The sequence below is a fragment of the Bombina bombina genome, chromosome 3, assembly GCF_027579735.1.
Source record: "Bombina bombina isolate aBomBom1 chromosome 3, aBomBom1.pri, whole genome shotgun sequence".
NCBI lineage: Eukaryota > Metazoa > Chordata > Amphibia > Anura > Bombinatoridae > Bombina > Bombina bombina.
The window spans coordinates 626,906,025-626,933,639 of NC_069501.1; the positions used below are offsets into that span (position 1 = coordinate 626,906,025).

Genomic DNA, 27,615 nt, shown 5'->3' on the forward strand with positions numbered 1-27,615 from the left:
TTTGGAACTCCGTGCAATTTTCAGAGCTCTTCAGTCGTGGCCTCTTCTAAAGAGAGAGTCGTTCTTTTGTTTACAGACGGACAATGTCACAAATGTGGCATATGTCAATCATCAAGAGGGACTCACAGTCCTCTGGCTATAAAGGAAGTATCTCGAATACTTGTATGGGCGAAATCCAGCCCCTGTCTAATTTCTGCGGTTCATACCCCAGGTATAGACAATTGGGAAGCGGATTATCTCAGTCGCCAAATGCTACATCCGGGCGAATGGTCTCTTCTCCCAGAGGTATTTCTTCAGATTGTTAAAATATGGGGACTTCCAGAAATAGATCTGATGGCTTCTCATCTAAACAAGAAGCTTCCCAGGTATCTGTCCAGATCCTGGGATCCTCAGGCAGAAGCAGTGGATGCATTGTCACTTCCTTGGAAATATCATCCTGCTATATCTTTCCGCCTCTAGTTCTTCTTTCAAGAGTGATTTCCAAAATTCTAAAGGAGCGTTCGTTTATTCTGCTGGTGGCTCCTGCATGGCCTCACAGGTTTTGGTATGCGGATCTTGTCCGGATGGCTCCTTGCCATCCGTGGACTCTTCCGTTAAGACCAGACCTTGTATCACAAGGTCCTTTTTTCCATCAGGATCTCAAATCCTTAAATTGAAAGTATGGAGATTGAACGCTTGATTCTCAGTCATAGAGGTTTTCTCTGACTCCGTAATTAATACTATGTTGCAGGCTCGTAAATCTGTATCTAGGATGATATATTATCGAGTCTGGAAGACTTGCATTTTTTGGTGTTTTTCTCATCATTTTTCTTGGCATTCTTTTAGAATTCCTAGAATTTTACAGTTTCTTCAGGATGGTTTGGATAAGTTTTGTCTGCAAGTTCCTTAAAAGGACAAATCTTTGCTCTTTCTGTTCTTTTTCACAGAAAGATTGCTAGTTTTCCTGATTTTTATTGTTTTGTACAAGCTTTGGTTCGTATAAAACTTGTTATTAAAGGACCAGTCAACACTGTAGATTTGCATAATCAACAAATGCAAGATAACAAGACAATGCAATAGCACTTAGTCTGAACTTCAAATGAGTAGTAGATTTTTTTTCTGACAATTTTAAAAGTTATGTCTTTTTCCACTCCCCCTGTACCATGTGACAGCCATCAGCCAATCACAAATGCATACACGTACCATGTGACAGCAATCAGCCATTCACAAATGCATACACACTTATTCTTGCACATGCTCAGTAGGAGCTGGTGACTCAAAGTTTAAATATAAAAAGATTGTGCACATTTTGTTAATGGAAGTAAATTAGAAAGTTGTTTAAAATTGCATGCTCTATCTGAATAATGAAAATTTAATTTTGATTGAGTGTACCTTTAAGTCAATTTCTCCTCCTTGGAGTTTGAATTTGGTTCTGGGGGCTCTTCAAGCTCCTCCGTTTGAACCTATGCATTCTCTGGACATTAAATTACTTTCTTGGAAAGTTTTGTTTCTTTTGGCCATCTCTTCTGCTAGAAGAGTTTCTGAATTATCTGCTCTTTCTTGTGAGTCTCCTTTTCTGATTTTTCATCAGGATAAGGCGGTGTTGCGAACTTCTTTTAAATTTTTACCTAAGGTTGTGAATTCTAACAACATTAGTAGAGAAATTGCAGTTCCTTCATTTTTTCCTAATCCTAAGAATTCTAAGGAGAGATCACTGCATTCTTTGGATGTAGTTAGAGCTTTGAAATATTATGTTGAAGCTACTAAGATTTTCCGAAAGACTTCTAGTCTTTTTGTTATCTTTTCCAGTTCTAGGAAAGGTCAGAAGGCCTCTGCCATTTCTTTGGCATCTTGGTTGAAATCTTTAATTCATCATGCTTATGTCGAGTCGGGTAAACTCTGCCTCAAAGGATTACAGCTCATTCTACTAGGTCAGTTTCTACTTCCTGGGCGTTTAGGAATGAAGCTTCGGTTGATCAGATTTGCAAAGCAGCAACTTGATCTTCTTTGCATATTTTTACTAAATTCTACCATTTTGATGTGTTTTCTTCTTCTGAAGCAGTTTTTGGTAGAAAAATACTTCAGGCAGCTGTTTCAGTTTGATTCTTCTGCTTATAATTTCAGTTTTTTTCTTTATAAGATTTAAACTTTGTTTTGGGTGTGGATTATTTTCAGCGGAATTGGCTGTCTTTATTTTATCCCTCCCTCTCTAGTGACTCTTGCGTGGAAGATCCACATCTTGGGTAGTCATTATCCCATACGTCACTAGCTCATGGACTCTTGCTAATTACATGAAAGAAAACATAATTTATGTAAGAACTTACCTGATAAATTCATTTCTTTCATATTAGCAAGAGTCCATGAGGCCCACCCTTTTTATGGTGGTTATGATTTTTTTGTATAAAGCACAATTATTCCAATTCCTTATTTTTTATGCTTTCGCACTTTTTTCTTATCACCCCACTTCTTGGCTATTCGTTAAACTGATTTGTGGGTGTGGTGAGGGGTGTATTTATAGGCATTTGAGGTTTGGGAAACTTTGCCCCTCCTGGTAGGAATGTATATCCCATACGTCACTAGCTCATGGACTCTTGCTAATATGAAAGAAATGAATTTATCAGGTAAGTTCTTACATAAATTATGTTTTTCGTTCCTTTAGAAATTTCAAGAGAAATTCTTTCTCATCTAAACCGGAGCAATCTAAACATTCTCAGAGACCCAACCAGTCTTGGAAAACAATCCAAGAAGCCTGCTGTTGAATCCAAAACAGCATGAAGGGCATGCCCCCCGATCCGGGACCGGATCTGCTAGGGGGCAGACTTTCCTTCTTCGTTCAGGCTTGGGTTCGGGACGTTCGGGATCCCTGGGCACTAGAAATGGTGTCTCATGGATACATATTGGAGTTCAAAAGTTTTCCTCCCAGAGGCAGTTTTTCTTCTTTCAAGCAGGGCCGGATTGGGCAGCCGGGATACCGGGAAAAATCCCGGTGGGCCGCCTGCCTGCAGCTCAGCTGGGCCGGGCTGGGCTCAGCTGCTCAGGCTGGCTGGCTGGCTGCAGTGATGCTGCTATAATGCGTTGCGCGATATGCCGGTATGAATTACAGTCCACCACTGTCCGTCTGACATCATGTGTGTCATCATTTATTTTATTCTCATGTAACTAAACTATTACCGCAAGACGCAAGTAGTATTTCTAATCTGACTTCATTGCCAAATAATATTGAGGCCGGGAGCTCAGAGTGACTCAGAGACAGTGACTGACTGCTGAGTCTGTAACTGTTGTGTTAAATTGTCACTCACAGTCAGTCACAGAGGCTCAGCCTCAGTCTGTGTCATGTCACTCACAGTGTCAACAAAGTATGAGTATGAGGCGGCGGGCCGGGTCAGGTGGGGCGGGCTGGCGGCTTACATGAGTGACGTCACTGAGTGTAGACTGAATCTGTGCCTTCTGTTTAACTCCACACGTGCCCTGGGAGCGCCTGCGAATGCGTGACGCGTCAGCGTGCCACCTAAGAGGACGGAGACAGTAACTTGCAGCAGGTGAGGCCACGTGGGTTTGACGGCGGGTCAGTTAGGCTAGGGAACTGTAAGAAATAGTTGCACATGGAAATGATTTCACACTATGAAGTAATTCTTAAAGTTGGCAGATTTGCTTGTACGTTATGAACAAAAACATTTCAGCCCCCATTTAAAATGGCACCGGTTAGGGAATGAGGAGCGCTAAACTGTGCTGTGCTAGAGAGCGGGAGAATAAGGTGTCAGGGAGAGGAAGTCAAGTTCTCACAGTGCCTGCACTTGTTATGTCGACTCTCTGAGTGGTGCGCCAAGGGACAGCATAAGAACAGCAGTGAGGTAATAAAATAATGCTTCACTAGTGGCTAATTATTTGATTTACTTGGGAGCTCTCAGCTTACATTTTTGCATTTAGACTCCTGCACAGTACTTCTCCTTGTTTTTTTAATAAACAATGTGGTTCTGGATTCCCAAACATTTTACTCCATGTGCTTCTCATCAAAGACCGTTTTGTGCATTAGCACAGTGCTGGCAGGGCTGTGACTGCAAACAAAAACACAGAGGAAAATGTTTGGGAATCCAGAACCACTTTAGCTCCGTGCTATCAGCAGTGCCAGTGTTGTAAACTCCCCCAGACACAGAAGATCTGCCGGTAATGAGTGTGACAGGTGGGGGAGGGGTGGGGCTATTGCTGATAGTTTTTTTACTACGGGAGAGCAGTGGAGAGCCTTGTGAATTTCACCTTCTATAATGTCTGTCTGCTAGAGAGATACAGAAGGTAAACTAAGGCTGTTGGTTACTGCTGCTTCTTGTGACAGCTGAGCTGGATTATGATGTGTAAAGGGCAGTGCTGTTATTTAAAGGAGGAACAAGTGACTGGACATATAGTGATTTATACAGACACCACACCACAGGGCACAAGCAGAGCATTTTGCTTTTAATTTTCTCAAGTTGTATGCACACAAATCTTTTGCAGAAAGTTCACATGTAAAAGCATAATTCAAATGTGTGCATATGTATGTATGTGTGTGTCTGTGTGTATTTGTATGTGTGTCTATATGTGTGTGTTTGTATATGTCTATCTGTGTGTATGTGTGTATATCTATGTATGTGTGTGTGTGTGTCTATGTATGTGTGTCTATGTGTGTGTGTGTATCTATGTGTGTGTGTGTGTGTGCACTGTCTGTGTGTCTATGTATGTATGTATGTGTGTATATATGTATGTGTGCGTGTGCACTGTCTGTGTGTGTGTATATATATATATGTCTGTTAGTGTGTGTGTGTTTATATATGTCTGATTTAGTGTGTGTGTATCTATGTATGTGTGTGTATCTATGTATGTGTGTGTATCTATGTATGTATGTATATATGTATGTATGTGTGTATCTATGTGTGTGTGTGTGTGTGTGTATATATGTGTGTGTGTGTGTGTGTGTATATATGTGTGTGTGTATCTGTGTATGTGTGTGTGTATCTGTGTATGTGTGTGTGTATCTATGTATGTGTGTGTATCTATGTATGTGTGTGTATCTGTGTGTGTGTGTGTATCTATGTGTGTGTGTATCTGTGTGTGTGTGTATCTATGTGTGTGTGTGTATCTGTGTATGTGTGTGTGTATCTATGTATGTGTGTGTGTGTATCTGTGTATGTATCTATGTATGTGTGTGTGTGTATCTATGTATGTGTGTGTGTGTGTATCTATGTATGTGTGTGTGTGTGTATCTATGTGTGTGTGTGTGTGTATCTGTGTGTGTGTATCTATGTATGTGTGTGTATCTATGTATGTGTGTGTATCTATGTATGTGTGTGCACTGTCTGTGTATCTATGTATGTGTGTGTGTGTGCACTGTCTGTGTGTGCACTGTCTGTGTGTATGTGTGTGCACTGTCTGTGTGTATGTGTGTGCACTGTCTGTGTGTATGTGTGTGTGTATATATATGTCTGTTAATGTGTGTGTGTGTGTTTATATATGTCTAATTTAGTGTGTGTGTGTGTATATATGTCTGTTAGTGTGTGTCTGAGCGCACTGTCTGTGTGTGTGAATATATATATATATATATATATACTTTCACAGATTATTGGGCTGGTGGGCTGGTCTTCTGCAATTTTTCCAGGGCTGCTTTTTATTCCCAGTCCGGCCCTGCTTTCAAGATTATCTGTAGACCAGACAAAGGAGAGGCGTTCTTACATTGTGTAGGAGACCTCTCTGCCCTGGGAGTGATTGTTCCCGTCCCAGAACAGGAACAGGCTCAGGGTTTTTTATTCCAACCTGTTCGTGGTTTCCAAAAAGGAGGGAAACTTCAGACCACTTTTAGAACTAAAAAGTCTAAACAAATTTCTCAGGGTTCCGTCCTTCAAGATGGAAACTATTAGTTCCAATCTTCCCTTAATCCAGGAGGGTCAATTTATGACAACTGTGGATTTAAAGGACACGTACCTACATGTCCCTATTCACATCACAGGTTCCTAAGATTTGCCTTCCAGGACAAACACTTCCAGTTCGTGGCTCTTCTTTTCGACTTGGCCACCGCTCCCAGAATCTTCACAAGGGTTCTGGGGTTTCTGTTGGCAGTACTACGGTCACGGGGGAATTGGGGTGGCGCCTTATCTAGATGACATTCTAGTCCAGGCACCATCTTTTCAACAAGCAAGATCCCACACGACTTAGTGTTATCTTTCCTGAGAACTCACAGATGGAAGGTAAATTTGGGAAAGAGTTCCCTAGTTCCAGACACAAGAGTCATTTTCTTGGGAACCATAATAGACTCCTTGTCCATGAAGATTTTTCTGACAGAAGTCAGGAAATCAAAGATTATAGATCCTTGTCTAGCCCTTCAGCCCACTCCTCGGCCGTCAGTGGCTCAGTGCATGGAGTTAATCGGGCTGATGGTGGCAGCGATGGACATCATCCCATTTCCATCTCAGACCTCTGCAGTTAAACTTGCTCAGGTAATGGAACGGAGATTATGCAGACTTGTCTCCTCGAATAACTCTGGAGCAGGAGATAAGGGACTCTCTTCCATGGTGGATGTCTCTGGATCATCTCGCCCAGGGGATGCCACCTTGGAGACTTCCGTTGCGGAAGGACCTTCTGATTCAGGGGCCCTTTTTTCATCCAAATCTAGTTTCTCTGAAGCTGACTGCTTGGAGATTGAATGCTTAATTTTATCTAAGCGGGGTGGTTTTTCCGATTCGGTCATAGAGACCATGATTCAGGCTGTGACTAGAAGTATTTACCATAAGATTTGGCGCAAATACCTTTATTGGTGTGAATCCAAGGGCTACTCATGGAGTAGGGTTAGGATTCCTAGAATTTTGTTTTGTCTCCAAGAAAGGTTGGAGTAGGGTTTATAGATGAGTTCCCTAAAGGGTCAGATCTCGGCTTTATCTATTTTGTTACACAAACGTCTGGCGGATGTCCCAGATGTTCAATTATTTTGTCAGGATCAGGCCTGTGTTCAAACCAGTTACTCCTCCATGGAGTCTTAATTTAGTTCTCAAAGTTCTTTAAGGGGCTCCGTTTGAGCCTATGCATTCCTTAGATATTAACTTATCTGGGAAAGTTTTATTTTTTTGTTTGCATACAAAGAGAGAAGCGCTCTACCAGGAGCGAACAACAGCTCAGTGGCTTGTTCTATGGCGATTTACCACCCGGAAGCAGCCTCTTTTAGACCAGTGTGCTTTTCACAGAAGAAAACTTTCCTGAAGTATATCAGTCTGATCCCGCCAAGTAAGGTCAGTCCAGCCCCGAAATACCAGGCAATTCTCCTCTGAACAAGGAACATGACAACCCCAGACGATCGTTTCGGCCTTCTATGGGCCTCGTCAGTGAGGTGCAGCCACATTCCTCTAAGCACACTGAGCAAGGAGTCCACGTCTGGTTTCCCCCATCACCCATAGGGAGACTTCCCCAGGATCATAATAATTTGCATACAAAGAGAGAAGCGCTCTACCAGGAACGAACAACAGCTCAGTGGCTTGTTCTATGGCGATTTACCACCCGGAAGCAGCCTCTTTTAGACCAGTGTGCTTTTCACAGAAGAAAACTTTCCTGAAGTATATCAGTCTGATCCCGCCAAGTAAGGTCAGTCCAGCCCCGAAATACCAGGCAATTCTCCTCTGAACAAGGAACATGACAACCCCAGATGATCGTTTCGGCCTTCTATGGGCCTCGTCAGTGAGGTGCAGCCACATTCCTCTAAGCACACTGAGCAAGGAGTCCACGTCTGGTTTCCCCCATCACCCATAGGGAGACTTCCCCAGGGTCATAATAATTTGCATACAAAGAGAGAAGCGCTCTACCAGGAACGAACAACAGCTCAGTGGCTTGTTCTATGGCGATTTACCACCCGGAAGCAGCCTCTTTTAGACCAGTGTGCTTTTCACAGAAGAAAACTTTCCTGAAGTATATCAGTCTGATCCCGCCAAGTAAGGTCAGTCCAGCCCCGAAATACCAGGCAATTCTCCTCTGAACAAGGAACATGACAACCCCAGACGATCGTTTCGGCCTTCTATGGGCCTCGTCAGTGAGGTGCAGCCACATTCCTCTAAGCACACTGAGCAAGGAGTCCACGTCTGGTTTCCCCCATCACCCATAGGGAGACTTCCCCAGGGTCATAATAATTTGCATGCAAAGAGAGAAGCGCTCTACCAGGAACGAACAACAGCTCAGTGGCTTGTTCTATGGCGATTTACCACCCGGAAGCAGCCTCTTTTAGACCAGTGTGCTTTTCACAGAAGAAAACTTTCCTGAAGTATATCAGTCTGATCCCGCCAAGTAAGGTCAGTCCAGCCCCGAAATACCAGGCAATTCTCCTCTGAACAAGGAACATGACAACCCCAGACGATCGTTTCGGCCTTCTATGGGCCTCGTCAGTGAGGTGCAGCCACATTCCTCTAAGCACACTGAGCAAGGAGTCCACGTCTGGTTTCCCCCATCACCCATAGGGAGACTTCCCCAGGGTCATAATAATTTGCATACAAAGAGAGAAGCGCTCTACCAGGAACGAACAACAGCTCAGTGGCTTGTTCTATGGCGATTTACCACCCGGAAGCAGCCTCTTTTAGACCAGTGTGCTTTTCACAGAAGAAAACTTTCCTGAAGTATATCAGTCTGATCCCGCCAAGTAAGGTCAGTCCAGCCCCGAAATACCAGGCAATTCTCCTCTGAACAAGGAACATGACAACCCCAGACGATCGTTGCGGCCTTCTATGGGCCTCGTCAGTGAGGTGCAGCCACATTCCTCTAAGCACACTGAGCAAGGAGTCCACGTCTGGTTTCCCCCATCACCCATAGGGAGACTTCCCCAGGGTCATAATAATTTGCATACAAAGAGAGAAGCGCTCTACCAGGAACGAACAACAGCTCAGTGGCTTGTTCTATGGCGATTTACCACCCGGAAGCAGCCTCTTTTAGACCAGTGTGATTTTCACAGAAGAAAACTTTCCTGAAGTATATCAGTCTGATCCCGCCAAGTAAGGTCAGTCCAGCCCCGAAATACCAGGCAATTCTCCTCTGAACAAGGAACATGACAACCCCAGACGATCGTTGCGGCCTTCTATGGGCCTCGTCAGTGAGGTGCAGCCACATTCCTCTAAGCACACTGAGCAAGGAGTCCACGTCTGGTTTCCCCCATCACCCATAGGGAGACTTCCCCAGGGTCATAATAATTTGCATACAAAGAGAGAAGCGCTCTACCAGGAACGAACAACAGCTCAGTGGCTTGTTCTATGGCGATTTACCACCCGGAAGCAGCCTCTTCCCTTGTTCAGAGGAGAATTGCCTGGTATTTCGGGGCTGGACTGACCTTACTTGGCGGGATCAGACTGATATACTTCAGGAAAGTTTTCTTCTGTGAAAAGCACACTGGTCTAAAAGAGGCTGCTTCCGGGTGGTAAATCGCCATAGAACAAGCCACTGAGCTGTTGTTCGTTCCTGGTAGAGCGCTTCTCTCTTTGTATGCAAATTATTATGACCCTGGGGAAGTCTCCCTATGGGTGATGGGGGAAACCAGACGTGGACTCCTTGCCCAGTGTGCTTAGAGGAATGTGGCTGCATCTCACTGACGAGGCCCATAGGAGGCCTGAAACGATCGTCTGGGGTTGTCATGTTCCTTGTTCAGAGGAGAATTGCCTGGTATTTCGGGGCTGGACTGACCTTACTTGGCGGGATCAGACTGATATACTTCAGGAAAGTTTTCTTCTGTGAAAAGCACACTGGTCTAAAAGAGGCTGCTTCCGGGTGGTAAATCGCCATAGAACAAGCCACTGAGCTGTTGTTCGTTCCTGGTAGAGCGCTTCTCTCTTTGTATGCAAATTATTATGACCCTGGGGAAGTCTCCCTATGGGTGATGGGGGAAACCAGAAGTGGACTCCTTGCCCAGTGTGCTTAGAGGAATGTGGCTGCACCTCACTGACGAGGCCCATAGGAGGCCGAAACGATCGTCTGGGGTTGTCATGTTCCTTGTTCAGAGGAGAATTGCCTGGTATTTCGGGGCTGGACTGACCTTACTTGGCGGGATCAGACTGATATACTTCAGGAAAGTTTTCTTCTGTGAAAAGCACACTGGTCTAAAAGAGGCTGCTTCCGGGTGGTAAATCGCCATAGAACAAGCCACTGAGCTGTTGTTCGTTCCTGGTAGAGCGCTTCTCTCTTTGTATGCAAATTATTATGACCCTGGGGAAGTCTCCCTATGGGTGATGGGGGAAACCAGACGTGGACTCCTTGCCCAGTGTGCTTAGAGGAATGTGGCTGCACCTCACTGACGAGGCCCATAGGAGGCCGAAACGATCGTCTGGGGTTGTCATGTTCCTTGTTCAGAGGAGAATTGCCTGGTATTTCGGGGCTGGACTGACCTTACTTGGCGGGATCAGACTGATATACTTCAGGAAAGTTTTCTTCTGTGAAAAGCACACTGGTCTAAAAGAGGCTGCTTCCGGGTGGTAAATCGCCATAGAACAAGCCACTGAGCTGTTGTTCGTTCCTGGTAGAGCGCTTCTCTCTTTGTATGCAAATTATTATGACCCTGGGGAAGTCTCCCTATGGGTGATGGGGGAAACCAGACTTGGACTCCTTGCCCAGTGTGCTTAGAGGAATGTGGCTGCACCTCACTGACGAGGCCCATAGGAGGCCGAAACGATCGTCTGGGGTTGTCATGTTCCTTGTTCAGAGGAGAATTGCCTGGTATTTCGGGGCTGGACTGACCTTACTTGGCGGGATCAGACTGATATACTTCAGGAAAGTTTTCTTCTGTGAAAAGCACACTGGTCTAAAAGAGGCTGCTTCCGGGTGGTAAATCGCCATAGAACAAGCCACTGAGCTGTTGTTCGTTCCTGGTAGAGCGCTTCTCTCTTTGTATGCAATTTATTTTTTTGTTGCTATTTCTTCTGTTCAGAGAGTGTCAGAACTCTCGACATTACAGTATGAGTCCCCTTATCTTATTTTCCATTCAGATAAGGTGGTTTTACGTACCAAATTAGGTTTTCTTCCTAAGGTTGTTTCTGATCGGAACATTAATCAGGAGATTATTGTTCCTTCCCTGTGTCCTAATCCTTCTCAGAAGGAAAGACTTCTGCACAATCTGAATGTGGTCCGTGCTTTAAAGTTTTTTCTTACAGGTGTCTAAGGACTTTTGTCTTCTTGAGTAACCCCTCTAATTTTTTGTCCATAGGATCTTTAAAGGCACAACTATCCTCTATGGGGAGCATAGGGCAGCAGCCTCCCGAGTGAGTTACGGCTCATTCCACGAGGGCTGTTGCTTCCTCATGGGCGTTCAAAAATGAACTTTCAGTGGAACAGATTTGCAAGGCTGCTACTTGGTCCTCTCTTCACACTTTTTCAAAGTTCTACAAATTTGACACTTTTTCGTCGGGAGTTTTTGGGAGAAAGGTGCTTCCGTTTAGGTTCCCTGTCTTGTCCCTCCCGTATCATCTGTGTACTCTAGCTTGGGTATTGAATCCCATTAGTAATTAGGATGATCTGTGGACTCATTGTGTCTTAAAAAAGAAAAGAAAATTTATGCTTACCTGATAAATTTATTTCTTTTTTGACACGAGTCCACGGCCCGCCCTGTGTGTTTAGACAGGTTGTGGGTTATTTTAAACTTCAGACACCTCTGCACCTTGGCTTTTCCTTTCTCTTCCTAACTTCAGTCGAATGACTGCAGTGGGAGGGAGGGGAGGAGCTATTTAACAGCTCTGCTGTGGTGCTCTTTGCCTCCTCCTGCTGACCAGGAGGTGAATATCCCATTAGTAATTAAGATGATCTGTGGACTCATCGTGTCAAAAAAGAAATAAATTTATCAGGTAAGCATAAATTTTCTATTTACCGACCGGGAGATTAATGTTTAAGACGCCCACGATGGGCGGGACTTAGCTGAGGCGGCAACTACCATTGCGCGCCTTTTTCACTCCACGCTTCTGGATCACAGTTTCCTCTATAAGTTTGGGGGAACAATTCCATGAGGCAGTTTGTTCAAAGCAGGCACTGGAGTTAAGGGCTCATACGTGTGTGAATTCACTTCTCCCGGCGGTTTGCTTCTAAGAGACTTTTACCGACCAGGAGATTATTTACGGCTCATTCTCTGTGTGGTGTTTCTACTCTTGGTGGTTTGTCAGACATTTTTACCGACCGGGGGATTAATGTTTAAGACTTAGCTGAGGCGGCAACTACCGTTGCGCGCCTTTTTCACTCTGCTCTTCCGGATCGGAACTGTGCCTACGCAGTAGCTAGTGAAAGACAGCTAAAGCTTCAGCCTACTCTGGACTGTTGGTTTTTACTGATAAAGAAAAAAAAGACGTGTCCGGATTATTATCTAAATAAGGGGATTCCTCCAGTGCAGCAGGGCAGGTAGGCACCTCAGCAGAGCTAAGCTGAGGTGTAGAGGTCTCTGGGGATTTTTTTGTATCATTAGTTACCTTGCTGTAAAAGTAAAAAACGTAACGTCTTAAAATTTAAAGACAGTAACGTTTTTTTCTGCTTTAATTTTTATTAAAGAATTTCAGTTTTTTATTTCAGAACCACCAATCCCTTTCTGTTCCTCATGTATTGAGAGAACTTTAAATTACAGAGAGAGAATTTTTTCTGAGCCAACATCTTCTAAGGCGGATGCTGTTCAGGAGTCTAATGATAATGTTCAGTATATGCCGCAGCTTTATCCTCAAGCGTCCCAACTTTTACCGCCCACACATGCAGTGTCCTGCGCTTCCTCTTTAACTCCTTCTGGAGTTACGCTGAAAGACATCGCTTCCCTCATGTCCTCTGCAGTTTCTGATGCGTTGTCTGCTTTTCCCATGTTACGAGAGGAAAAATAAACATTCAGTAAGCGAGGTTACTGACTCAGTTGTTGCTATTTCGAATGCCCCCTCACAGAAGCCTGAGGAGGAGGATACTTCGGTAGCATCTGAGGGTGAAATTTCAGTTTCTGACAGTGTAATTATTCCTGCTGATACTGAAGTTGTATCTTTCAGGTTTAAGCTAGAACACCTCCGTATGTTACTCAAGGAGGTTTTAGCTACTTTGGACGACAGCGACACCATGGACGTAGTTAATCCTAAGAAATTCAGTAAGCTAAACAAATATTTTGATGTACCTTCCTTGGTGGAGGTTTTTCCTGTACCAGATCGAGCTACTGAGATCATTGCTAAGGAATGGGAGAGACCGGGTATCCCTTTTTCTCCGTCTCCTATATTTAAAAAGATGTTTCCCATAGCGGACTCTATCAAGGAGTCTTGGCAAACAGTACCCAAGGTGGAAGGGGCAGTTTCCACTCTGGCCAAGAGAACTACCATCCCCATAGAGGATAGTTGTGCCTTTAAAGATCCTATGGACAAAAAATTAGAGGGGTTACTCAAGAAGATGTATGTACACCAGGGTTTACAATGGCAACCTGCAGTGTGCATTGCTACCGTCACTAGTGCGGCGGCATATTGGTTTGATGCGTTGTCTAATGCTATTAGGACAGACACTCCCCTTGATGAGATCCAGGATAGGATAAAAGCCCTTAAGTTGGCTAATTCCTTTATGACTGATGCTTCCCTACAGGTTATCAAACTGGGAGCAAAGATTTCAGGTTTTGCTGTACTAGCCCGCAGAGCTTTATGGTTAAAACCTTGGTCTGCGGATGTGTCATCTAAGTCTAAACTTTTAGCGATTCCTTACAAGGGAAAAACCTTGTTTGGACTGGGTTTGACGGAAATAATCTCTATTACGGGAGGAAAGGGTCATCTTCTCCCTCAGGAAACAAACAAAAGGGACGTCAGAGTAATTTTCATTCCTTTTGAAATTCCAAGCAAGAACAGTCCAAAGCTTCCTGGAGACCCAATCAGTCTTCGAATAAGGGAAAACAACCCAAAAAGCCTACTATGGAATCAAAATCAGCATGAAGGGACTGCCCCCGATCCGGGACCGGATCTTGTGGGGGGCAGGCTTTCCTTCTTTACTCAGGCTTGGGTTTGAGATCTTCAGGATCCCTGGGCAGTGGACATAGTGTTCCAGGCATGCAAACTAGAGTTCAAGAATTTTCCTCCCAGAGGCAGGTTTCTGCTTTCAAGATTATCTGTAGACGAGACAAAAAGAGAGGCTTTCTTACACTGTGTACGGGACCTCTCCGACCTGGGAGTGATAGTTCCTGTTCCGATGCAGGAACGGGGTCTGGGGTTTTATTCCAATCTGTTTGTGGTTCCCAAAAAGGAGGGAACCTTCAGACCAATTTTAGATCTCAAGAGTCTAAACAAATTCCTCAGAGTACCGTCCTTCAAGGTGGAAACTATTCGTTCCATTCTTCCTTTGGTCCAAGAGGGTCAATTTATGACAACGGTAGATTTAAAGGACGCGTACCTGCATGTTCCCATTCACAGGGACCATCACAAGTTTCTACGGTTTGCATTTCTAGTCAAACACTTCCAATTCGTGGCTCGCTCTTTCGGCCTTGCCACAGCTCCCAGAATTTTCTCAAAGGTTCTGGGATCCCTGTTGGCGGTGCTCCGATTACGGGGCATTGCAGTGGCGCCCTATCTGGACGACATCCTGGTCCAGGCGCCATCCTTTCAACAAGCAAGATCCCGCACGGAAATGTTGTTATCTTTCCTACGATCTCACGGATGGAAGGTAAATTTTGAAAAGAGCTACTTAGTTCCAAATACAAGGATAACTTTCTTGGGAGCCATAATAGATTCCCTATCAATGAAAATCTTTTTAACAGATGCCAGGAAATCAAAGATTTTCGATTCTTGTCTAGCGCTTCAGTCCTCTCCTCGGCCATCAGTGGCTCAGTGCATGGAGGTAATCGGGCTGATGGTAGCGGCAATGGACATCATCCCGTCCGCCTGTTTCCACCTCAGACCTCTGCAGCTAAACATGTTCAGCCAGTGGAACGGAAATTATGCAGATTTGTCTCCGCGAATACAGCTGGCGCAGGAGACGAGATTGTCTTCTTTGGTGGTTGTCTCAGGATCATCTCTCCCAGGGAACCTGCTTTCGCAGACCCTCTTGGGTGATTGTGACAACAGACGCCAGCCTTCTGGGATGGGGAGCAGTCTGGGGCTTTCTAAAGGCTCAGGGAACTTGGACTCAGTCGGAGTCTGTTCTGCCCATAAACATTCTGGAACTGAGAGCAATCTTCAATGCTCTTCTGGCCTGCCCCCAGTTAGCCTCGGTCCAGTTCCTCAGGTTCCAGTCGGACAACATAACTTCAGTGGCTTACATCAACCATCAGGGAGGAATGCAGAGTTCCTTAGCCATGACAGAAGTAGCCAAGATAATTCGGTGGGCGGAGACCCACAATTGCTGTCTGTCGGCGATCTACATCCCAGGAGTGGACAATTGGGGTACGGGTCAAGGTCAAGCGACCCTCAGACTGTACTGATAGACGCCCTGGCGGTACATTGGACCTTCAGTCTAGCATACCTATTTCCTCCATTCACTCTTTTACCTCGGGTCATTGCTCGAATCAAGCAGGAGAGGGTGTCGGTGATCCTCATTGCACCGGCATGGTCTTGCAGGATTTGGCATGCAGACCTGGTGGACATGTCATCTCTTCCACCTTGGAGACTTCTGTTGAGGAAGGACCTTTTACTTCAAGGGCCCTTCCTTCATCCAAATCTAGTTTCTCTGAAGCTGACTGCTTGGAGATTGAACGCTTAATTTTATCCAAGCGGGAATTTTCCTAATCGGTCATTGAGACCATGATTCATGCTCGTAAAACCTGTGACTAAAAAGATTTACCACAAGATATGGCGTAAATATCTATATTGGTGTGAATCCAAGGGCTACTCTTGAAGAGAAGTTAGGATTCCTAGAATTCTGTCCTTTCTCCAAGAAGGTTTGGAGAAGGGATTATCGGCAAGTTCCCTAAAGGGTCAAATATCTGCCTTGTCTATTTTGTTACATAAACGTCCGGCAGACGTACCAGACGTGCAATCGTTTTGTTAGGCCTTGGTCAGGATCAGACCTGTGTTCAAACCAGTTACTCCTCCCTGGAGTCTTAATTTAGTTAATAAGGTTCTTCAAGGGGCTCCGTTTGAGCCTATGCATTCCTTAGATATTAAGTTGTTATCTTGGAAAGTTTTGTTTCTTGTTGCTATTTCTTCTGCTCATAGAGTGTCAGAGCTCTCAGCATTACAGTACGATTCTTGTTACCTTATTTTTCATTCGGATAAGGTGGTTTTACGTACAAAGTTAGGATTTCTACCTAAAGTAGTTTCTGACCGGAACATTAATCAGGAGATTGTTGTTCCTTACTTGTGCCCTAATCCTTCTTCTTAGAAGGAATGGCTTCTGCACAATCTGGACGTAGTACGTGCTCTAAAATTTTATTTACAGGCAACTAAGGATTTTCGTCAGTCTTCTGCCTTGTTTGTGGTTTTCTCGGGAAAACGTAAGGGACAGAAAGCTACGGCTAATTCTCTTTCTTTGTGGTTGAAGAGTATCATTCGCTTTGCCTATGAAACTGCTGGACAGCAGCCTCCTGAGAGAGTTACGGCTCATTCCATGAGGGCGGTTTCTTCCTCATGTGCATTCAAAAACAATGCTTCTGTTGAACAGATTTGCAAGGCTGCAACTTCGTCCTCTCTTCACACTTTTTCTAAATTCTATAAGTTTGACACTTTTGCTTCGGCTGAGGCCGCTTTTGGGAGAAAGGTTCTTCAAGCCGTAGTGCCTTCCGTTTAGGTTCCCTGTCTTGTCCCTCCCTTATCATCTGTGTACTCTAGCTTGGGTATTGAATTCCATTAGTAATTAGATGATCCGTGGACTCATGGTGTCATTAGAAAGAAAACAAAATTAATGCTTACTTGATAAATTTATTTATTTCTTGACACAAGTCCACGGCCCGCCCTGTTCTTTTAGACAGGGTGTTGGTATGTTATAAACTTGTGACCTGTGAGTGCATTCTCTTGCTTTATATATATATATATATATATATATATATATATATATAATATTTACACACACACATATATATATATATATATATATATATATATATATATATATATACATATATATATATAATCAGGTTACAGGACACCCCTGAAATAAACATTGGGGTTTACGATTTAAGGGTAATGTACTTTTAATGATGGGGAGAGATTTTTGTTTCTATTCTTTTGAGAAGTGTTGTATTTTGAGTAGATAAAAAGTTTAACATATTTTAAGAATGGAGTCTTAGTCAAGGTGAATGCAATACATTTAAAAAAAAATGCAAATTAAGATGTTAAATATATAAGAAAAATCAGGTCTCAAGTTGTGCCTAAGATGCTAACGTACACATTAAAATAGCAGATTAGGTGCCCTGGGTCCTTGGTTTATGTTATCACCAGCACTACGGAATGTTGTGGCGCTATACAAATAAATGATAATAATAATCTGTTATCGCATCTTGGGCCTCAGAGCACTACCAGAGTTTCCTACATCTAACCATCATCTTACATTCCTTTGCCAGATCCAAAGAAGAGTACGAGTCGTGCTGGAAGCCGGGCAGGGAGTCGTGCAAGCAGCCGAAGGGGAAGTGACGCCTCTGATTTTGATCTTCTAGAGACACAGTCTGCTTGTTCAGACACCTCTGAGAGCAGCGCAGCAGGTGGTCCAGGCAGCTCTCGGAGAGGACTATCCAAACCTTCCAAAATACCTACAATATCCAAGAAACCTGCCAGCGCTACAAAAACTCCAAGAACCAAGAGATAGTCTCTAAAAGAATACTAGCTTGGATCATTTTTACCGTATTGCGTACATCTGGATGTACGTTTGTCTACAATGGGAACTTTCTATTGGCTGAACATGTACACAAAAGGATTGTTGACAAACTGCCTTATTTTTTTTTGTATGTTACTACTTCCATGTGAATATTTCTGTAGATATAAATCCTCGTTATGGTGAATTCCTTGGTTATTCAGGGACTCAAGCAGAAATCTACAAATTGTGACAGTAGGCAACTAACATGGGATTATGTGGGATATGAGACCTACTTTTTAGGGTTGATATCCTAGGGCGACACTACAACATTTTAATAGGGAAGACCCCTGTTTTGTATATGAACAATACTTTAGTAGACGGCAGAGAGGGATCGGGGGAGTGACGTGATTCCTTTTAATAGAAAACTTTACTTTAAAAAAAAAAAAATGGGATTTATATCTGAATTGACAGCACTTGCACACCCTGCTATAATTTTAAATAAAAGATTGCAAGTTTTGCGACTGCCATTTTAAAGGACAATACATGTTGCATCAGGAAGCAGCCACATGTGTGGGAGATCATAGCTCAGCAGAGAACAAACCATTTTCCTTCACCGCCATTTTGCACTCATCTTGGTTACGCTGATTTCTAATTGTAAACTACATTTGTTTTATTTATCTGCATAGAATTTTCTTATTTATTATTTAAATGGTCATTCCACTTACATTTTGTGTGTAATGTTCATTTCTTTAGATAAATATTAATTTACGTGTCCTTTAAATGAGACTCACCAGCACAATTCTTCCTCACCCTCTGACAGACGGACCCTGCAGGATGGGAGTAAATGAGGGAAAACATCCTGTGATTAACTAATGTTCTGACCAGGCTGCTGTGTGATTTTCTCCATTAGTTTGCAAAAGAAATTGATGCTGTACCAATGAACTGTTATAAAAAAAGACACATTTTGTATTAAAATTGCTTGCAGTAACACCAAACAGCTGCTCTGTAATTTGCCTTCTGTTCAGAAAGAACTTTTATCGGTATCTGTTGAGCCAATGAGAAGAGGCATTTGTATGTATATCCGCCAATCAATAGCTAGCTTCTAGTAATGCATTGCTGCTCATGAGCTTATCTCTAGCTCTATCGGAATTATGAAGGCTGGATTTTGACTCTTATGTCCCTTTAAGGGGTTAAAGCTAGTAAGGTGCAGAAATCTGTAATATTGCTGCAACATTCAACTGTTTTCAGCACCAGATTTATTAGTGTAAAAGTGCAAATACAGATGTGTGTGTGTTACACTTTGCACTAATAAATCCATCTCCAAATGCTGCAGTATTTACTACTAGCAATTACTAATCTCTAGTGCATGCTTCTTGCAGGTCACTAGTATGGGGGGGGGGGGGGTATTGTATAGCACTGAGCAGTTCTTATCTGACAGCCTACAGTTCACATTTCATCAGCTGTATATATTTAACAAATTATTGGAAACTAATGAGCATTAGTAAGAGGTGCTTATCAGCCAATGAGGAAAAGTAACAAGCACAAAACTGATACAGATATATTAGTTTCAGGTTACTTACGGCAGTTACTGTGTTAATTGAGTGGAAAGCATTGACCTGCTTACCCCATAATCTGTGCCAATTTGCCATATGGTAAATATTTATCACCCGTGCCGCTAAAGGTAGTTCAGTTTTAATAGCCCAAAGACAAAAACCAAGTGAAGGAAATCTGAAAAATGTGTAATGTTTTAAATGAAAAAGACAGCAAATGAAAAGGTGCAGGTTAAGTTGTTTAATATATCAAATGAATGGCAGCTTCATGATACTTCTTACCTCCATAAAATATCAGTAGCAGAACTTTACCATTTCTACTTTTCACTAACTAACGTGTAGCAAACAAATAGATATCTGCTTGTTCAGTATGCTCAGATTCTGTTGTGACAGTGTTTAGTATCTATTTCAATACCTAAACAATACAAACATTGTTACTTTATCAGCTGTTTTGTAAATGTCCCTAACTGGCCTCATCAGGGCAGATTAGATAGGTGGATTAGCATGTGTTGCTCACTATTGTATAAAGACTACACTTTTTTTTTTTTTTACAAAATTCCTTGATAAGAAAACTAATATAATTTTAAAAATACTATTATTCTCGCTAATCTTTGCTTTCAATACATCATTTAATATACCTTTAAATAAAAAATAAATTAGTATATGTATGAATAATAGATTATTTAACTGGATATGGTTACCACTCTTTAAAAAGAATATTTATTAAAGGGACAAAAACGTGCTAAAATAAAATAGTCTGTGTTAGCGCGTTTTACTATTGGATGTTTATAGGCATGTGTTTAACACCTGCAAAGATTGTCAAACTCTAAGTGTTTTTTTCTGTTGGTAATGAGAGTCCTTACTGTTGGGAATTACATCACCTGGCCACCAGGAGGAGGCAAAGATACCCCTACCAGAGCACTCAAATATTCCTCCTACTTCCTTTTCCCTCCCAGTAGTTTTTTGCCTTGGCAAGGAGAGAGGTGTTCAGCAAAAGTAAATTTCATATTTTGTGAATACTCATTCTAATTTACCCTCAGTGGATAGTTCCCAGAAGAGAGAGTGTGTAGAATAGACAGCTGGTGCAATATAAATCATTTTGGTAAAGTATTCTGCACAGCAGCAAGCCATGGGTGTCGCTGGGAAGTTCCTAAGCCGCCTCCTGTTATGGCCAGATGGATGTACTGATCGTCTGAGATCTCTCTGCTGTTAATTACAGTATAGAAGTTCAAGACCTACCACTCATGATTTTCTTCTCAGACATCAGTGCAAGGTGGACAGGGGAAGTATGATAGCAACTCCCCAGGATTATGCTTCAGCATATTCTAAATATTGGAGGTACTTAGTACGTACACCTGATATGTAACACACTCCATTCTGTGCTATCTGACCCTAGTGAATAGACTCATAGGATGTCAGTTTGTGCACGTGTTGTAGGTTTTATCTTATAGAGGGTCTGGAGTTTTAAAACACAATGAGGACTATGTGTGTTTATTCTTGGGGTTTGTAACATGCTTATAAGAACGTTTACTGGTTGTAATTTTTTTTTTTTAAAGGGTCTACCACTTTAATTCCTTACTGGCTGTGCACCGGTCACATGATATCCAGGCTGGTGGTGGAAGTACCGGGAGTGATCTCAAGTGGAAGTTACTTTTCTCTTGTAAGGTGTATCCAGTCCACGGGTTCATCCTTTACTTGTGGGATATTCTCCTTCCCTACAGGAAGTGGCAAAGAGAGCACACAGCAGAGCTGTCCATATAGCTCCCCCTCTAGCTCCACCCCCCAGTCATTCTCTTTGCCGGCTCTAAGCAATCGGAAGTGTAAAGTGAATGTGGTGTTAGAATTGTAGTTTTTATTTTCTACAAGCAAAAGTTTGTTATTTTAAATGGTACCGGTGTGTACTATTTACTCTCTAGCAGAAAAGAGATGAAGATTTCTGCAGGGAGGAAGATGATTTTAGCATGTTGTAACTAAAATCCACTGCTGTTCCCACAAAGGACTGAGGAGTACAAGAAAACTTCAGTTGGGGGGAACGGTTTGCAGGTTAGGCTGCAATAAGGTATGTTCAGTCATTCATTTCTAGACAAGACTGTGATAATGCTGGAAAAGACTGATAAGATCCCCATGAGGGAAGGGTAAGCTGTATTCAGAGACTATGTATGGAATTGCTAGCTTACATTACAGGGCAAATTTATTCTGGTTGACACTACTTAATGACAAACGTTTTTTATTGAAAAATATCGTTTTTTGTGACACTTTGAAGGTTCCTTTGGGTTTCTTTCAGGGGTTGTTACACACATGGCTATTATTAAAACACTTAGGAGTGTTTCATTAGGCCTAAGGTGGGAGGGGCCTAATTTCGCGCCTCAGATGCGCAGTTATATTGACTAGAACTTCAGGCTTTTTCACATGGAGGGTCCTGCTACAGTTTGAGGGCCATAAGAAGCTTTTTCCCCACAAATCGGACTCCTAATGGCAGGTAGGGCCACAGCAGAGCTGTGGCAAGGTGCTGAAGTTGTTTTAACCAGTCTGTTGCTACTATCGATCCGGTTTGGGCATTAAGGGGTTAATCGTTTTTTATTGTTAGTGGTGCAATCTTACTAATGCTTTAGGTACATACTGTAAACATTTCGAAAAGTTTGCTGCATTTTTCACTGCTTTGGAAAATTGTGTGCCTTTTTTATCTCTTAAAGGCACAGTAACATTTTTTGCAAAGTGTGTTTTTACTTGATTAAAGCCTGTTTGTCTTATTACTAGTCTGTTAAACATGTCTGGCACCAAGGAAAATCCTTGTTCAATGTGTTTAGAAGCCATGGTGGAACCCCCTCTCAGAATGTGTCCCACTTGTACTGATATGTCTATACACTTTAAAGAACATATTGTTGCACTTAAAAATGTGGCCCAAGATGATTCTCAGACAGAAGGTCACAACCAGTTACGCCCGCTCAAGCGACGCCTAGCACCTCTAGTGCGTCTAACTCTTTTACCTTACAAGACTTGGCGGCAGTTATGGATAATACCCTCTCAGTGTTTTTATCTAAACTGCCCGTGTTACCTGCAAAGCGTGATAGCTCTGTTTTAAGAACAGATTATCAGCATTCTGATGCTTTAGTAGCCGTATCCGATATACACTCACAACGCTCTGAAATGGGGGCGAGGGATGTGCTGTCTGAGAGAGAAATTTCCGATTCGGGAAAGGTTGCTCCTCAGACAGACTCAGATACGTTGGCTTTTAAATTTAAACTAGAACACCTCCGCTTATTGCTCAGGGAGGTATTAGTTACTCTGGATGACTGCGACCCTATGGTGGTTCCAGAGAAATTGTGTAAAATGGACAAGTACCTAGAAGTTCCTGTTTACACTGATGTGTTCCCGGTCCCTAAGAGGATTGCAGATATCATTACTAGGGAGTGGGATAAACCAGGTATTCCCTTCGTTCCCCCTCCTGTTTTTAAGAAAATGTTCCCCATATCTAACCCCATGCGGGACTCGTGGCAGACGGTCCCTAAGGTAGAGCGGGCTGTTTCTTCACTTGCTAAACGCACAACTATACCAATCGAACGTGCTTTTAAAGACCCTATGGATAAAAAATTAGAGGGTTTACTTAAGAAAATTTTTGTTCAACAAGGTTTTCTTCTCCAACCTATTGCGTGCATTGTTCCTGTAACTACTGCAGCGGCTTTCTGGTTCGAGGCGCTGGAAGATGCGCTCCAGACGGAGACCTCATATGAGGACATTATGGACAGAATTAAGGCTCTTAAGCTGGCTAATTCTTTTATCACAGATGCCGCTTTCCAACTAGCTAAGTTAGCGGCAAAAAATTCAGGTTTCGCCACTTTAGCACACAGGGCGTTATGGCTAAAGTCCTGGTCGGCCGATGTGTCGTCAAAATCCAAACTATTGAACATCCCTTTCAAGGGAAAGACCCTCTTTGGGCCTGAATTGAAAGAGATTTCAGAAATCACTGGGGGAAAAGGCCATGCTCTCCCCCAGGACAAGTCCTTCAAGACGAAGAACAAACAAAATAATTTTCGTTCCTTTCGGAACTTCAGGAGCGGTCTCGCTTAATCCTCTGCTGCTGCGAAGCAAGAGGGTAACACTTCACAACCCAGGGCAGCCTGGAAACCTTACCAGGGTTGGAACAAGGGTAAACAGGCCAAAAAGCCTGCAGCTGCCTCCAAGACAGCATGATGGGGTAGCCCCAGATCCGGGACCAGATCTAGTAGGGGGCAGGCTCTCTCTCTTCGCTCAGGCCTGGGCAAGAGACGTACACGATCCCTGGGCCTTAGAGATTGTATCCCAGGGATATCTTCTAGAATTCAAGGACTCCCCTCCATGGGGAAGGTTCCATATTTCTCGTCAGTCTACAGACACGACAAAGAAAGAGGCGTTCTTACGCTGCGTAGAAGACCTACATACAATGGGAGTGATCCACCCAGTTCCAATTGCGGAACAAGGGCTGGGGTTTTACTCAAACCTGTTTGTGGTTCCCAATAAAGAGGGAACTTTCAGACCAATCCTGGATCTCAAAATTCTAAACAAATTCCTCAGAGTCCCATCATTCAAGATGGAGACCATTCGGACAATCTTACCAATGATCCAGGAGGGTCAATATATGACTACCGTGGATCTAAAGGATGCGTATCTACACGTTCCTATCCACAAAGATCATCACCAGTTTCTCAGGTTCGCCTTTCTGGACAAGCATTATCAGTTTGTGGCTCTCCCTTTCGGGTTGGCCACTGCTCCCAGAATTTTCACAAAGGTGCTAGGGTCCCTCCTGGCGGTGCTAAGACCGCGGCGCATAGCAGTGGCGCCTTATCTAGAAGACATCTTAATTTAGGCGTCGACTTTCCAAAGAGCCAAGTCTCACACGGAAATTGTAGTGGCCTTTCTGAGGTCTCACGGGTGGAAGGTGAACATCAAAAGAGTTCTCTCTCCCCCCTCACAAGAGTTCCCTTCCTAAGAACACTAATAGACTCGGTAGAAATGAAAATATTTCTGATAGAGGTCAGAAAGTTAAAACTCTTAACTACTTGCCGAGCTCTTCATTCCATTCCTCGGCCATCTGTAGCTCAGTGCATGTAGACAATCTGATTAATGGTAGCGGCAATGGACATAGTCCCTTTTGCACGGATACATCTCAGACCACTGCAACTATGCATGCTCAAACAGTGGAATGGGGATTATGCAGATTTGTCTCCTCAAATACAGTTGGACCAGGGGACCAGAGATTCTCTTCTCTGGTGGTTGTCTCTGGATCACTCTTGCCACCTCTCAGCAATTCACATCCCAGGAGTAGACAACTGGGAGGCGGATTTTTTAAGTCATCAGACTTTTCATCCGGGGGAGTGGGAACTCCACCTGGAGGTCTTTGCCCAGCTGACTCAGCTATGGGGCACTCCAGAATTGGATCTGATAGCGTCCCGTCAGAACACCAAGCTTCCTCTTTACGGGTCCAGGTCCCGGGATCCCCAGGCGGTGCTGATAGATGCTCTAGCAGCGCCTTGGTCCTTCAATCTGGCCTATGTTTTTCCACCGTTTCCTCTTGTTACGGTTGCCTCCAGGCTGGCTGGAAGTTGGACCATAGAAAAGAATGCTCCTAGCGCTCCCCTACAAACATGAGTCAAAGCTGCAAGTTAGAGGGTCAGAATAGGTCTGATGTGCTGGAGCACACAGCCTGCTTTTTATTGAGGTTACATGCAAACAGGACACTCTCAGGGGGAGGCATAAAATCCCCCATCACACATTTGATATTAGATAGACACTCCCTTTGACAGGCCAGAACATTACTTCAGCAGATAACAAGTTACACACAATAAAACAATGCAGTCCACCTTATCACTAGCAGTCTGATTAGACAATGGTAAGGTTTATCACTAAACCTAATTAGAGCTGATCCCAGCAAACTTGCATTTAGAAAGCTTCTTGAAGCTCAACAAAATTAACTCTTAATGGCACACAATGAAAACCAATGCCTCTGTAACAGTGCTCCCCCTCTGTGGAACACTCTGCCTGTGTGGCACCTGGCTCAGCAAGTCCTATTCACTGAACCAAGTGGGAGAAAGCCAGGGACAAGCTATTTTACAGGTCTGGGGACATAGTCTTAAAGGGGCATTGTTCACCAAAGTCACAATATGTCCCCAGACGGTTCTTAAAGGGCCATACACACCCAATAAAAGTTAATATATTCTCAGGGGCATAATCTTCCAGGGGCCATAGTCATGAGGAAGGAGGCTGGCAAATAGGCTTCTCCACGATCCATGGAAGCAGGGCAATTTTTCATTTAAAGGGCCAGTTACAAATAGCAGTTTGTAACACCTCTCCTCCCTCGTCTGGTTGCCAGGATCAAGCAGGAGAGGGCTTTGGTGATTCTAATAGCGCCTGCGTGGCCACGCAGGACTTGGTATGCAGACCTAGTGGACATGTCATCTGTGCCACCATGGACACTGCCAATGAGGCAGGACCTTCTAATACAGGGTCCTTTCAAACATCCAAATCTAATTTCTCTGCGTCTGACTGCTTGGAGATTGAACGCCTAATTCTATCAAAGCGTGGTTTCTCTGAGTCGGTTATTGATACCCTGATTCAGGCTAGAAAGCCTGTCACCAGGAAAATCTACCATAAGATTTGGCGAAAATATATTTTTTGGTGCGAATCCAAGGGTTACTCATGGAGTAAGGTTAGGATTCCCAGGATTTTGTCCTTTCTCCAAGATGGATTGGAGAAAGGATTATCAGCTAGTTCCTTAAAGGGACAGATATCTGCTTTGTTTATTCTTTTTCACAAACGTCTGGCAGAGGTACCAGATGTTCAAACGTTTAGTCAGGCTTTAGTCAGAATCATGCCTGTTTATAGACCTGTGGCTCCGCCATGGAGTCTGAATTTAGTTCTTTCAGTTTTGCAAGGGGTTCCGTTTGAACCTTTACATTCCATAGATATTAAACTTTTATCTTGGAAAGTTTTGTTTTTGGTAGCTATCTCTTCTGCTCGAAGAGTTTCAGAGTTATCTGCTTTACAGTGTGATTCACCTTACCTGGTGTTCCATGCGTATAAGGTAGTTTTACGTACCAAACCCAGTTTTCTTCCTAAGGTTGTGTCTAATAAGAATATTAACCAGAAAATTGTTGTTCCATCTCTGTGTCCTAATCCTATGTCGAAGAAGGAACGTCTGTTACACAATCTTGATGTGGTTCGTGCTTTAAAGTTCTATTTATATGCAACTAAGGATTTCAGACAAACAACTTCTTTGTTTGTTATCTATTCTGGTAAGAGGAGAGGTCAGAAGGCGACCGCTACCTCTCTTTCCTTCTGGCTTAAAAGCATCATCCGTTTGGCCTATGAGACTGCTGGCCAGCAGCCTCCTGAAACAATTACTGCTCATTCTACCAGAGCAGTGGCTTCCACATGGGCTTTTAAAAATGAGGCTTCTGTTGAACAGCTTTGTAAGGCAGCGACTTGGTCTTCACTGCATACTTTTTCTAAAGTTTACAAGTTCGATACTTTTACAAGCAGTGGTGCCTTCCGTTTAAGGTACCTGTCTTGTTCCCTCCCTTCATCCGTGTCCTAAAGCTTTGGTATTGGTATCCCACAAGTAAAGGATAAACCCGTGGACTGGATACACCTTACAAGAGAAAACAGAATTTATGCTTACCTGATAAATTACTTTCTCTTGTGGTGTATCCAGTCCACGGCCCGCCCTGGCTATTAAGTCAGGTAGATTTTTTTGTTTAAACTACAGTCACCACTGCACCCTATGGTTTCTCCTTTTTCTTCCTAACCTTCGGTCGAATGACTTGGGGGTTGGAGCTAGAGGGGGAGCTATATGGACAGCTCTGCTGTGTGCCCTCTTTGCCACTTCCTGTTGGGAAGGAGAATATCCCACAAGTAAAGGATGAACCCGTGGACTGGATACACCACAAGAGAAAGTAATTTATCAGGTAAGCATAAATTCTGTTTTTTCTGTGGTGAAGAGGTGGTTAACTTTTCTTTTTAAAGACACGATGAGTCCACGGATCATCTTCATTACTTATGGGATATTCACCTCCTGGTCAGGAGGAGGCAAAGAGCACCACAGCAGAGCTGTTAAATAGCTCCTACCTTCCCTCCCACCCCAGTCATTCTCTTTGCCTACGTTAGTGCTAGGAAGAGGTAAAGTTAGGTGTTGGAAAAATATTCTTCAATCAAGAGTTTATTATTTTTAAAGTAGTACAAGATTGTGCTGCTTTGTTCTACGGTGTAGCCGTAGTCCATATCAGTCTCTTCAGTAGAGCTTTTGGTGGCTTTAAAGCAATGGGAACTTGTGGGACATAATTCTCACTGTGCCTCCCATACATTTATGCTGCCCTTATCCTGATGGCCTAAGCAATCTTACTCAGGTTTTATCATTTTCCACAGGGCTTTG

The 27,615-nt window shown here is 43.4% G+C and overlaps 1 protein-coding gene across 6 annotated transcripts in view; it reads left to right on the forward strand.

Annotated features, from left to right (window-relative positions):
* MACF1 (microtubule actin crosslinking factor 1) overlaps positions 1–18,656 on the forward strand; it is a 413,635-nt gene extending 394,979 nt beyond the window's left edge. For all 6 annotated transcript variants that reach the window (XM_053707285.1, XM_053707286.1, XM_053707290.1 and 3 more), the window contains one exon: positions 17,432–18,656. In XM_053707285.1, coding sequence (XP_053563260.1) covers positions 17,432–17,673 — 242 coding nt within the window. In that variant the 3' untranslated portion in view covers positions 17,674–18,656. The remainder of the gene's footprint in view (positions 1–17,431) is intronic.
* Positions 18,657–27,615: the final 8,959 nt, after the last annotated feature.